The following is a 13,895-nucleotide window of genomic DNA, read 5'->3' as shown; positions in this document are numbered from 1 at the left end:
TTCCTGAGCCTCTTTTACATGTTGCTGCACAATGGGCCCTATCTTTCCTAGCCTCTCATACATTTGGGACACAAATTGTACCAGATTTGGCTCCCTGGGACCTTGCTGCTCCCACCCTTCTTTTAACATATCCAAGATACCCCTGGGCTGTCTCCCAAACAATAGCTCAAATGGACTAAACCCTGTTGAAGCTTGAGGTACCTCACGGATGGCAAACATCAAATAGGGAATAAGAGTGTCCCAATCTTTTTTCTCTTGAGCCACTGCTTTCCTGAGCATGTGCTTTAATGTGCGGTTAAAGCGTTCCACCAAGCCATCTGTTTGTGGATGGTATACAGAGGTGTGAAGCGCCGTTACCCCTAGCAACTGGCACATGTCCTTCATCAGTTTAGACATGAATGGAGTACCCTGATCTGTGAGAATTTCTTTGGGTATTCCCAAGCGTGTAAACATCAATACAAGTTCCTTAGCTATGGTGCTGGACTTTATGTTTCGTAGGGGAATTGCCTCTGGATACCTGGTTGCATACTCAAGCACCACTAGTATATATTGGTGCCCACATGCGGATTTTTCCAGTGGCCCCACAAGGTCCATGGCTATCCATTCAAAGGGAACTTGTACTATTGGTATAGGAATGAGAGGTGCCCTGTACATGGGTTTGGGACAGGTTCTCTGACAAATGGGACAGGACCGGCAATACTTTTTCACTGCTATGTGTAAACCGGGCCAGTAAAACCTTAGCAGAACTCGTTCCCGTGTTTTATCCTCCCCTAGGTGTCCCCCACAGACATGAGTGTGTGCTGCTTTTAACACTAGGGGTACATGGACCTGAGGAACCATTAATTGTTCTACTTTTTCCCCCTGTACAGTAGCAACTCTATACAAGAAATTATTTTTAACAATAAAATGTGGTATACCTTCTGCAGGCTGGGCGGCTTCGCTACCCCATTTACCTCAGTCACACTTTTAAAGGCATTTTCCAAAGTGGCATCATTAAGTTGGTCTCAAGCAAAGTCCTGCAGAGGAAACAAAATTGGTATTGCAGACCAGCCCGTATCCTCACTGACAGGCGGGGTGGGCTCATCTGCGACATCACCAACCAATGCTAGTTTGGACTGTCCATGTTTCCCCGCAGGTGGATGCTTTTGTGGACTCCCAGGATGGCATTCCAGTTTGGCGGTTCCCAAAGATTGATGCCCAGATGTTGTGGATTCTTAGGCGGTTCCTTTAAGAACGTGCTTCCGACCGTTGCATTAGTTGCCGGCATGTCCGGCCGGATCCGCTCACCGAGGACATCATTAAAGAGTGGGAAGCCTCGCCCCAAAATGAGTGGATATGGGAGTTTAGGTGCTATGGCAGCTACCACCATAACAGTTTTGTCTTTGAGTGTGACTGCTAGTATTGTTCTTTCATACTCCTCTGTCGTGCCATGTAAGCAAAGAACCTTCACCTTGGGCAACCGAGAAGTTATGGTTTCGGGTAAGGCAGAGCTGGAAACCAATGAGAGTTCACTCCCTGAGTCAACCAAGGCCAGAACAAGGTTTTGGTGTATTAGCACAGTCACCCGGAACAAACAAGGACTTCCTGATGTGGGACTCATGGTAAAACAGCTTGGAAATGCAGGCCCAATATGTGCCACGGAACAGTCCCTTGTTTCCTGTAGTTTAGGACACTCTGCCTTAAAGTGGCCTAGCTCACCACATTCAAAACACTTCAGATTAGACAGCTTTGCACCTGGCCCTCTGTCCGTAGCAGTTTTGCCATTTGGGCCCTGTAGCAAGGATTGTCAAACCTGGCTTTTGGCGTGGCAGCGGCTTTGGCACAAATGTAGGTTCTTTAGTCATTTGCTGTAGCGCACAAAACCTTTCTACCACGTTGGCAAGCTCTTCATTAGTTTGTGGGTCTGATTGCAGAACCCACCTTTGCAAATCGCGGTTCAGCCCCCGGATGCAGTGATCTATTGCCAGAACTTCAATAATCCGAGAAGGCGAATTCTCCTCAGGCTGTAGCCATTTCTTTAAAATTTTAGAAAGCTCAGCCATTTGCGCTCTGACCGGTTTTTCTTTATCATAGCGGCATTGGTGATAGCGCTGGGCTCGGCCTGGCCCAGAAACTCCAATGCATGCCAATATCTCAGACTTTAGGTACAGATAGTCAGAGGCCCGTTCCTCATCTAGATCCATATAAGCTTGCTGAGCTTCACCAGTCAGATATGGCGCCAGCCTCTCAGCCCAATCTTTAGGAGGCCATTTTGCCCTTTTTGCAAGTCTCTCAAAAGACACCAGATATGCTTCTATGTCATCCCCTGGTGACATTTTCTGGAGAACAGGACCAAGTGGTTCATTCCTGTCATGCCTCACCTGGCTTAACTCTTCTCTTAAGAGCCTTGTGTTTTCCACCTGTGCCTCGGCAACTTGTAGCATCTGAGCTTGCTGTTCTTGCTGCGCAGCGGCCACCTTCACGAGGGTTCTCAGTACTTCCTCCATGTTGACGTCTGCGTGGGTTGGGTAGCGGAAACTTGCTTCCCGGAGTATCCCACTCCTGACACCACTTGTGGCAAAAGCCCGCTACTGCAGAAGCACAAGCGAACAACTTCTTCCTTTTTATGTAGTTTTATTGTCAGGATGGTAAATGTTTTGACACCGTACAGATTTCACAGTATTTCTTGGAGACCCTAAACGCTAGCTAGACATAGCGCAGCTCTCTCAAGACCAGCCAGCTTCCCAGCGTTGATCTCAGTGCACAAATGATATAAACAAGCTTTTATACCTGATACTCCTCCCCCAGCCTTAGCTTGATGGACAGGTGACACACCCACCTTCTCTTTAAAAGGAAACGCCCATCACTGGCTCTGTAATTCAAACAGACAAACCCTGTCTGTTTGCTGAGAGGATGGATTTCAAGTCATGTAAGTTAAACCAAATTTAAACTATTGCTTTTCATAAATAGGTCTTTACATTCAATCTAGGTGCATTACTGCACAAATATTTTACTCTACTTCCCTGATATCTCTGCATTTTGCCAGCTAAATGCCTCCTTTTGTTACAATATGTATACACACACATTCACATATATACATATACACCCATGCACATATGTCACAGCATATACTCCTTATTTTAGCAAACCTAGGTATAAAATGTGTTTATGTGACACAATGTTTACTCCGAAACAATAGCATACATATATCCACTGGAAAGCTTTGCTTTACAATTGGTCTCTCCCTTGTCTGACATATAACAAGGTAATGATTTGCTCCCCTATTTCCTGCCACCTGTCTAGCAATAGAGGCAGAATGTAGCAGTCACACCCAGGGATAATTGGGAGAAGGTGTGCTTTTTTTTTTTTTTTTTTTCAGAAAAGGAAAGAAAAATAACTTTCTTAGAGGATACTGTTTTGTCTTTGACATATACCACAGTACCTCCCAACCATATACATATGTTTATATATACTATATCAAACCTAGGTACATAAATTGTGATTTATGTAGCACAATGTTTACTCCAAAACAATAGCATACATATATCCACTATAACAATAAAAAACATTGGGCATGTATAATGTGTAAATAATTATAGAAAAAGGTACTTAGCCCTCCTAGATGGCCAAGGACCAGCTCAAAACAATTTGGAGAGGCGAGAAGCCTGTGCAGCAATGTCCTGTTTGAATTACAGCCTTGGCTGCCTCGATTGTATTTCCCTCCTGGGAACAAACCAACTGTTGCAGAAAAGCGGGGAGATTTCTATATCTTTTCTCTCTCCAAACTGCTCCTTTCCTCCTTGGCAATCATGAGAATGCTGACCGAAGGCAAGCTTCTCTCTATGTTTACATTTTAGAGAGCAGAAAACAATATATGCAATTATGCAACTACTTCACTATATCTCATGTAAAACACAATATACCTCCTCTTTTATAGCAAGTAGAATGTAATATAAAGAAAGAATAATAATTTTTTTCTTCTCCAGCCCATGCTTTGGTCCTGTGGAAGAAACCAACCTGCCGATTAAGACAGGGGGAGCTCTATAATAACTCCTCCCTGTCTGCAGCATCCAGCGAGCCTCCTGAGTGCTTGTAAGAGTTTGTCAGCGGCGTTTCTCTTATTAAGCCCGCAGACTGCCTCTCTCTTAATGCATTAAATGCATTATCCAATGTAGCTCTGCCCCCCCCCATCCTCTCTGAGGAAGGGACTGGTAGCTTCCAAGATGGCGGCGACCATTGCTTCTGGATTTCCCCAGTAAATAATGTGGCCGCGTCTTCTCCCGCCGCGTGCCAACATCAGACAAAGAAAATAGGCGCTTTCTGTGAGAGCCGCCGCTCACTACCTGACAGCGCTGCAGCTCCTGTAAGTAATGCAGCCTTGCTGTCCCAGCCTTTCTATCTTCTTTCTACTCTAACCTAGTAAAAAAATGGACCATAAAAATAAATAAACAGCAGCAAATAAAAATCAGCCCAACTCCTTGAAAGAAGAGTAGCTACTGAGCAGTACACCAGAGGTCCTACTCCTTCTCACTCAAAACACACTGAGGTTTGCAGGAGGTTGCAGAGGGGATATAGCCTGCCGGAAGGAAGTTAAATAAGTTAACTATTTGAGTGCCTACTCCATGTTCCCTCATGCAACCCCATGGTAGCAGTGTCCCCCAGATAGGATAAAGGACAAAATCCTGTAAATGAAATACATTTTTTTATTGACTCATGGCTAACAAAAACATTCCCTTCTCCTGGCCATTATTCCTAAAGGCAGGGAGCGGGACCTCAACTTGCAGTGTCGAATCAAATTCATATTGTTCACCTGTAAGTGTCAGTCTATCAGTTATGAGCTCATCAGCTGGAGATAATTAAATACACTGCATGGTTTGAGTGTACAATAAACTCTGCTTTATTAGTTACAAGTCCCTATCTATATAGCAAAATCACGTATTACAGAAAACTACGCCCCAAAAGGTTTTAACCACTTATGTTCCCTTTACACAGATGTTAGTATATTCTCTCATTATCAACAGGAAAACTCCCCAGGGGAGGGGTGCTGGCTTATCTCCTGTCTGCTATGTCCAAGGTTATAAGCATAGCCTTGCAAATAATGAATTACTCCTACAAAACAGGTGCATCTAATTTGTATTTAAGCTATAACAGAACAAAATGTCTATAAGGCAACAGATGGCGTCAGCTTAGCAAAATCACATTTCTCAGCAGCGTTCCTCCAATTGCAATTTTTACAGTTAGGAAAGTGCTTTCCTTTAGAAGACACTTGTAAACAAGTGATTCTGCTGCCCACTGCCTGTTTCAGGAAGAGGAAGGTAAATGACACTGATTTCATGTGCAAAGTGTGCAGGATTTTAACGCAACACTCTTTGGTTTAGCTTAGGTTTAGGTTATAAATGGATAATTAAGCATAGTTTAGTGTACAAACCTTAAATTACCCCTTGCTAAATAATGCAAATTTGCATATAGCTTAGTGAACATAATTTATTGACTATAGTTTGGTGGGTGCATTCCTTATGGTCGCTCAATCAGACGCTAATTGTGACGTGGTGATGGTTTGTTTGATCTACTGGATCATTCTGCATATCTCTGGGTTGTTCTGCGAGCAGTACTGCTCTGCAGTGTTTCATAAGTAACTTGCATTGAAGTGACATGTATAAGATGCTTTGGTGTAGTAGTTAAATGAGAAAACATTTTTTAAAAATGCCATGTTAACCATTCTTAATTTTCAAATCAGGATCATCAGTCAAAATTAAATCTAAAGCCCATCATTCCTGAACTACTTGTACAAGAATACAAAAGAAAAATTAAAGAGTTTGTTGCTTTGGAGAGTTTCTTGCCAAAGGAACATTTGAAATTGTATGATAAGTATAGCTTCTTGATAACCAAGCAAGCAGATCTGGATGTTGATCAGTTCTTGGCTGAGGAACATACATTTGAAGAAATAATGAGAGAGGTTATCAAATATCAAACACTTACTGAAGAAATACAGTACAATTCAAGAAAGGTAATACTTTTATTGCAGTGTGAAGCACGTTTTTCTTTTTGAGCCTACAAGAACTGATTAGAGAAATCAAGACTTTAAAACAGGGTCGGCTTTGTCAGTTGCAATAGACTTTGGTAAAACTGAACCTGATGTACTGCATGTTATCATCAAACATTTATACTGACTCTCATTATGGTTTTTTATGTTATCAATATGTTGATTAGCTCATAACAGCTATTGTTTCATTGTAACAAACCTGTCCTCAGAGAAGGAGTAGGGGGTAGGGGCATTTAAGTCTAAAATGCTTCTGAAAATCATTTGTACCTTCAGTAAGTTTTGCTGAGTTTAATTATGTTGTAAGTTTAGTAAGTTTAGTTATATTGCAAGCAATAGACATATTATCAAATAGGCTTCTATGTAGTAAATAAAGGCCAACATTTTGTTTATGGTATATTTCCATATATCCCAAATTGGTCATCCCATTGAGGGTGTGCTCATATCACCTTTTGGGTTTGCCTAGGGCAGCAGCCAGGACAGTGGAACAGTCCCCTCAAATTTGGACTGTCCTGCTTAATTAGAGAAATTTGGGAATGATGTACTTCATCATTTATGTTTTTATCTAAGAAAATATGATTGTCAGGATATATATTAAAAAAATAAATAAATTAGACATACCCAATATATATTAGGTATTTTGTGTATTTAAGGAAATGTACACACCTTGTGTATGTATATGTACTTGAAAAGAATCTTGTAAACTACATTATGCTATTTTGTTCAGTTCACTCGCTTAGGGATGTTTGAACTCCACTGTGATGAGTTAACCAGAGCTTTGGCAAAACGGTCAGAGGCTATTTGTGGAAAACTGATCGTGAAAATGTTTAAAGATCACCAAGAGACCAATAGACGGTATGTTCTCTGCTGGGATGCAACAAACCTATGTTTTCTTGCTTGATGTAAGATTATTAAGGTCGGTCGTAATCGTTTCTACGATTACCACAATTCCGACACAGACAATCCCTAAAAAAAAATTCCGAAATAATGAAAACCTGAATGATAATTAAACAGACTTACCTTTAATCCGACGATGGAGATCTCTGGTTGGATCAGCATGCTGACAGCAAGCCATTCCGACTGAAGAAGTGTTTGCCACTGCAGTCTGACGTCATCGTGACATCTGTCAATCCAAATTTAAAGCGGCAATGTGGGGACCCCTAAGGTTAAGTTTTTAAATACTTAACCCGACATTGCCGCTTTACATTTGGATTGACAGACGTCACAATGACGTCAGCCTGCAGTGCAAAACACTTCTTCAATCGGAATGGCTTGCTGTCAGCATGCTGATCCAATCGGAGATCTCCATCGTCGCATTGAAGGTAAGTCTGTTTAATTTTCATTCGGGTTTTCATGATTTTGGATTTTTTTTTGCAGGGATTATGCAAGTCGGAATTTTGTAAAGAGATAAAGCGTACCCAACCCATTAAGGTAACCTCTCCTGGGCACACACTGACCATGCTTGATTTTTTATTTTTATTTTAGTAGTTTAATTTATATTCCTTGAGGTAAGCTATGTTTTTATTTTTATCACTGTAGAAAAAGCTCTGATAAATTGCTAGCACTTGTGAACAAATCAGTTCCCCTGCATACATGAAAGTTACATTTCTTTTATATTTATACTGTTAGCTGGTATACCAAAATATTTGACACTTTGGTATTCCTTTGACAAACAAAAATGTTATGTTATTGGAGGAGAGAAAAGGTTTTCCATTATTTGAAAGTATAACACACTATGTGCCATTTTAGAAAAATAACATACATTCATTTATAGCAAACATTTAAAAAAATACAATGCATGTGCTGTGGTTTAGAAAATGTAATGAGACTTCTTCTTGTAGACTTCTTCTTGTAGTTTATTTGTATAGTGCCAATCATATTACTCAGCACTTTATAGAGAAAACCAGCCCCCAACCCATTGGAACAGTCCAAATTCCCTAGGAAACACACACACACACACATACACACACACACACACACACACACACACACACACACACACGCTCTTGTGAACCCTTTTGAATGTTTCTTAAAGTCTGCACAAATTTGACCTTAAATGTGTTCCGATCTTCATCTAAGTAATTAAAATAGATCAAGAGAATCAAATAAATCAAATAAGACACAGGAGAATATAGTTTTTCATTCATTTATAGATCAAAATCATCCAACATTACATTTCCTTATCAGAAAAAGTATGTTAACATTAGCATTCAGTAACTAGCGTAACACCCTTGAGCAACAGTGACTTCAGTCCCGCACATTTCCTGGGATTTATGTTGGCTCATTCCTCCTTACAACTCATGTATGTTGGTTGGCCTTCCTGCATAAACACCCCGCTTCTGATCCTGCCACAACATTTTGATTAGACTAGCATCTGGGCTTTGACTCAGCCATTCCAAAAGTGAAATTTCTCCTGCTTCAACCATATTTTTGTAGACTGACTTGTGTGTCTTGGGTTGTTGTCTTGCACCAAGACCCATCTTCTGTTAAGCTTCTGTTCATGGACAGATACTCTGCCATTGTCCTGTAGAATTTGCTGATACAGTCCAGAATTCATAGTTCCATCAATATTGGCAAGCCGTCCTTATCCCATGGCAGCAATATAGCCCCACACCATAAAACTGCCACCATCGTGTTTCACTATAGGGATGAGGTACTTATGTTAAAATGCAGTATTCATTTTCCTCCAAACATAACGCCAAAAAGTACTTTTTTAAAGTCTTCCTTTCACAGAACATTCTTGCAGTAGGCTTCTGGGTCATCCAGGTGGTCTTTAGCAAACTTTCAATGGGCAATGATCTTTTTTGGAGAGTAGTGGCTTTCTCTATGCTCTCCTCCCATGCACACTATTCTTGTTCAGTGTTTGCTTGATGGTGGCCTCATGAACGGTGACAATAGCCAGTGCTTGAAAGGCCTGTAGATCATTTGAAGTTACCCTCGGATTCTTTGTGATCTCCCTGAATATTTTATGCCTTGCTCTTTGAGTGAGTTTTGTTGGGCGAACAATCCTGGGGAGAGTAACTGTGAAGATACCGGGTTTTCTGGCCCAATGCTACCCACTTAACGCTGGCTGGCCACCCACGGGGGCATTCCTATGCCAGGGAAGTCTACCCAGTACCTTCTAGGATTTATATAGTCACTCAGGCAAATGCAGTTAGAATAGTACAACAGTACATTTATTGTAATAAAAACAATCACTGGATTATTAAGAACACACAGTAAATAAATGCCAGGCAGGTTTACCACATCATCTGTCCCTAACCCCACTAACTTAAGGAGTTACAATCACCTGGCTGTCCAGACTTGACAACCCATGGATCTCTCAGCTGCATATGTAGACTCTAGTAGAGAACAACAACTCAAAAACCAGAACTTGCATCTGCCCTGAATGAAATCCCAGAATGAACACCACCTCCTTCCCCTGGAGTGGCTCCTTATATCTAGGGTCTAATTTTCACAGTGCTTTTTCCTCCCTCAGCAAACCCCTGGGTCTCTCTCTCTTTAAACATTGGTAGGTCCTGGATCAGGGGGTTGAAGGGGGGAGTGGAGATGAGCTGTGCTTCCACAGAAGCCCCCTGCTCAGATGCAGAAAAAATGTCTGGACTAGTCCTATGGAGAACAATGGATACTAATTGGCTTCCCCCACCTCTAAAGATAGGGTAGCAGTCAGCCCTTACTCTACTTTGTGATGTCACAGGGTTCCCAGCTGTTCCATGTTTCCTGTAGAGGAAGGAGGGGGGAGAATTAATGCTGCTCCACTCTCCACACCTGTATCCTGGACACCACCTGATCTTTTGCCATAACCCACCTGGCTTCACTTTAAGGACATTGAATAACAACCTCACTGCCACATCATCAATATACAATACGCAATATACATATTTACAATGAGCTAATATGTCCCCTTATCCACATGTAATTAGACACTGCAGTGGTATTCTGTTGAGCTGGGGAACTAAAACAAGGGCTATAAATAGTACATGCTAAAATCCACATTTTGTGAGAAACAGGCTGGCTGTGGTGTTATCAAACTCGTTTTGTAACAGTAACAATGGTGTTTAATTTTCTCTATTTGTACACTATTTGCCAGACAGTGGATTGGTGAAGCATAAAGCCTCTAGAAATTGTTTTGTAACCTTTTCCAGCCTGATGATTATCGACAATTCTTTTTCTGAGGTCCTCAGAAATCTCCTTTGGCATGCATTCAAAAGGGTTTGTTTTTTGGGGGATTTTCTTAAATAGGGCAGGGCCACCCAAGCCCATACCTGATTGTCATCCCATTGATTTGACGCTTTTGACTCTAATTATCTCCTTAACTAAACTGATAATCCTACAGGTTAAAATACTTTTTCCACCAAAGAAATTTAACGTTGGGTCATTTTGATCAATAAATGAGTTAAAAAATATAATCTTTTGTGTGTTATGTAATTTATTGGGTTCTCTTTATCTAGTTTTATTGTTTAGATGAAGATCTGAACATATTTAAGATCACATTTATGTATAGATTCAGAAATTCATAAAGAGTTCACAAACTATCTAGCAGCATACATATATACTAGAGTCCATTTTGCCAGAAACCAATTAACAAATCAGTATGTTTTTGGACTGTTGGAGGAAACCGGAGCACATGGAGGAAACCCATCCTGATACAGGGGGAATATTAAAACTCCACCCAGTTAGGACACTGGTCGTAATGGAGCCTGTGACGCAACAATGCTGACCACTGTGCCACTATGTTAACCTATTCATACAAATATACTAAAAGGCATAAGGAAACAGTCATAAGTCATTGGACATATTATAGAAATTCCAATTTAATCTTCAAGGCCTATAAACTAACACCACAAGCTTCATTCAAAGGACCTAGTATACAATGCTAAAATAGTAGTGCTTCACCTCTCTGTATGTTTGTAAATATTAAGCACTTGGTGAAACTGCTCTTCTTTATAAGGTCAATGTTTAACACTATTGTAATATACCTCTATTAAGAAAATTACAGGGTAGTTGTCCTGCACTGATATATCTTTTGATATGATGTATATATCTGCATGTTGCGTACATGATAAGATTAATACAGTTGCCCATGAAAGAGACAGTAATTCTAGGCGCTCAGCATGTTCATTCATTGGAATCCTTTCAAGTGTGTATTGCAAGCAGTTGCTGTCAGGAGTCTGTCGGGGGAACACACCATTGGTGTGATCGTGTCTGGGTATGCGGTGTCGGGTTTCTCTGCTTCGACAAAGCTACCACTGGGAAAGACACAGATGTTAAAGTGACTACATTTTACAAGCAATCAAAAAATCCATGAGGGTACATAAAGAAAACAAACAGTGTGACATTAAATTAATGTTGAGTGATTAACTGCATAATGTAAAAAGAAATACCTTTTCTTCACAGTACTAATATGTGTAATGTAATATTTTTATCAGGTTGTGTGACAAATTTGAGAAGATTGCAGAAAAGGCTCTAAGCACTCCTCCAAATACACATGAACTCATGCAGTTGAAGGTATTTTTACATTAGGCTTCTCTTCAAATGAATCTATTATCTATGTTAACAAGCAATTCCACTTAACCTCCCAAATATTCAATCTCCAGGTATAATAATAATAATAATTATACTGTGGTAAAATATATTTACAGTTTGACAGTAACACCACATAATTACATTGTTAGCATGCATGTTGTGTTTCTGGTGCAGTGTTCACAGATGTGGTGTTAACAGAACTGTATCTACTATGTATTGTCATTCCTCTTTTACTGAATATTGCAAGAACATTGGGAGTTACTTTAGGATGTCATTATATGGCCAAGGAATTTATTCATGTTGCATTGGAGGGGGAGGTAAATTTAAAATGTGAGGACAGATTTATAGTTGGGGTCATAGGCAAACCGAGGTGGGCTTCCTAGTGCCTGGAAACCCCCCTCCAAGCCTGGGGCACTGTATAATTGAGGTAGCTGGACCCTGCTCCCGCATCACACAGCTCTGCTTGAAAAGGGAGAGCTGCGTGCACCTAACAGTAGTGCACGCAGCATTGCCCATGTATATTATGGTGATAGGAAGAGTTGGAGAGCAGCCAAGCACTGTCTAAAATTATAGCCACACCCCCATGCATGCTGGTCACGCCCACTGGCAGCGTGGTGTGGAAACCTCCCTCTACAAATCCTGCGTTTGCCCCTGGGGGTAGAGCATGTCCTAGATCAAAAGCTACAAGCTACTCCTTGGGCGCAGGGCAAATGCAATCTAGAATCAATAATTAATAGTGGACAAGAAAGAACTATTGCGAACTCTTATAAGCTCTTAAAATGATAGAACAATGAACAAATGCATTGAGGTGTTTTTTTTCTTTCAGTTCCACTATTCACAAATACAATTAGAAAATGGTATTTTAAAAATATATATCTTTATTTTTATGTCTTAGTGCATTCGTTCATTGTTCTATCATGTCAAGCGTTTTATCATGTTAAGTTTTCTTCTGCTGCAGAGGGTTTTTCTTTCTTGTTCCAGATATTGGTCTCTCTGGACTGTTTATTTAAACATTTTACAATTTGTATTTCAGTGCACTGATAAGGGTATCAAGTATATGAAATGACATATCTGATGAATGTATTTGTGGTTTTCAATTAATATAATTTTCATGTTGGTAATTTTATAAATAAAGTTATATTTTTAAAATATACATTTCTGATTGTATTTGTGAATAGTGGAACTGAAAGAAAAAACACCTGAGCGCATTAGTTCATTGTATCATTCTATCATGTCTTAGATTAACTGTAAATTTCTGTGTAAAAATAAAGCCATCAAGTATTTCTGTGCTACATGAAAAAAAGACAGTATTTTACTTATGTGCAAACTAATTTGCACCCCTTGCAGTGTAACATGGTTTGTCCAGGAGCAAACTTACTCCTTTTTTTTGCCGTATTTTCCTTAATAAACCAGGGCCATAGTGGGCTTATAAAACAGAGGAAAACATGTTTTGCTATCAAATTTTACAATAGTCATTTATTAATAAATTGTTCACATTTTTAAAACGGATTTTCCTTTTTTTAGGAATACATTCAAAAAGTGGAAGCTCAAGATATGCTGGATTTGCAGCAGAATCTTGTAGAAGCCAAAAATCGCCTAATTTTCCTCGTAGATTTTGTCACTTTGTCCCCTGCAGACATTCGTTTGAACAACCGTACTTTTCAGTGGCATAACCGAATGGGAGAGATTTTTGACGAGCACAGAAACATAATAAAGGAAAAGACTGGACAGTATCAAGAAGGACTAAAGGTCAGCAAGACACTTCAAATTATGCTTATCTGTTAAATATCTGGCTTCTGAGTAAAATTATTTATTAACAGATGGTCTTTGAAAATTAGAAATACCAGTTTTTCTTCCTTGATGAAATCATGGTGCAAAACACAAATGCATCTAATTAACAGGGTTTTCAGACAGTTAAAACTGCTTTTTTTTTTTTGCATTATGAGGATTGGCTAATATAGTATTCAATTTACTCGCAAACCCCGCAAACATTCATAAAATCATTCCCTATAAAATTAAAATAATCATCATTATCATTTCCAATGATGGAAACATATCCTTCCCTTTCATCAATCTAAGTATTGTTATGTCAACAGTCATGGAAGAATGAGCTTGTTAATGTGCCAATCTCCTGAATAACAGCATTGGAAGAAATAATATCTTCTGCAATGTTTCTTCTGGGTTATCAAAAACCCTTGTAGAACAAACAAGAAGAGTTATGGCAGAGTTCCATCAATAAATTCACTGGTAGACGGACTCGCTTTGACCATTAAAACTACCAGAGGAACCAACATTGGGAAAGGTTTGGTAGAGGGAAAACATAGTAAAAAATAGCTGAATATTGTTTTTA

The 13,895-nt window shown here is 39.8% G+C and overlaps 1 protein-coding gene across 1 annotated transcript in view; it reads left to right on the top strand.

Annotated features, from left to right (window-relative positions):
* The window catches only part of DNAH7 (dynein axonemal heavy chain 7), a 379,127-nt gene that overhangs the window by 70,099 nt on the left and 295,133 nt on the right, over positions 1 to 13,895 (top strand). The window contains 4 exon segments of the mRNA XM_075181345.1: positions 5,717 to 5,986; positions 6,747 to 6,874; positions 11,449 to 11,527; positions 13,070 to 13,294. Coding sequence (XP_075037446.1) covers positions 5,717 to 5,986; positions 6,747 to 6,874; positions 11,449 to 11,527; positions 13,070 to 13,294 — 702 coding nt within the window.

Source organism: Mixophyes fleayi, chromosome 7 (genome assembly GCF_038048845.1).
Source record: "Mixophyes fleayi isolate aMixFle1 chromosome 7, aMixFle1.hap1, whole genome shotgun sequence".
NCBI classification, from domain to species: Eukaryota; Metazoa; Chordata; class Amphibia; order Anura; family Limnodynastidae; genus Mixophyes; species Mixophyes fleayi.
The sequence above is the reverse complement of the archived record's forward strand: the minus strand, read 5'-3'. Positions and strand labels throughout refer to the sequence as shown.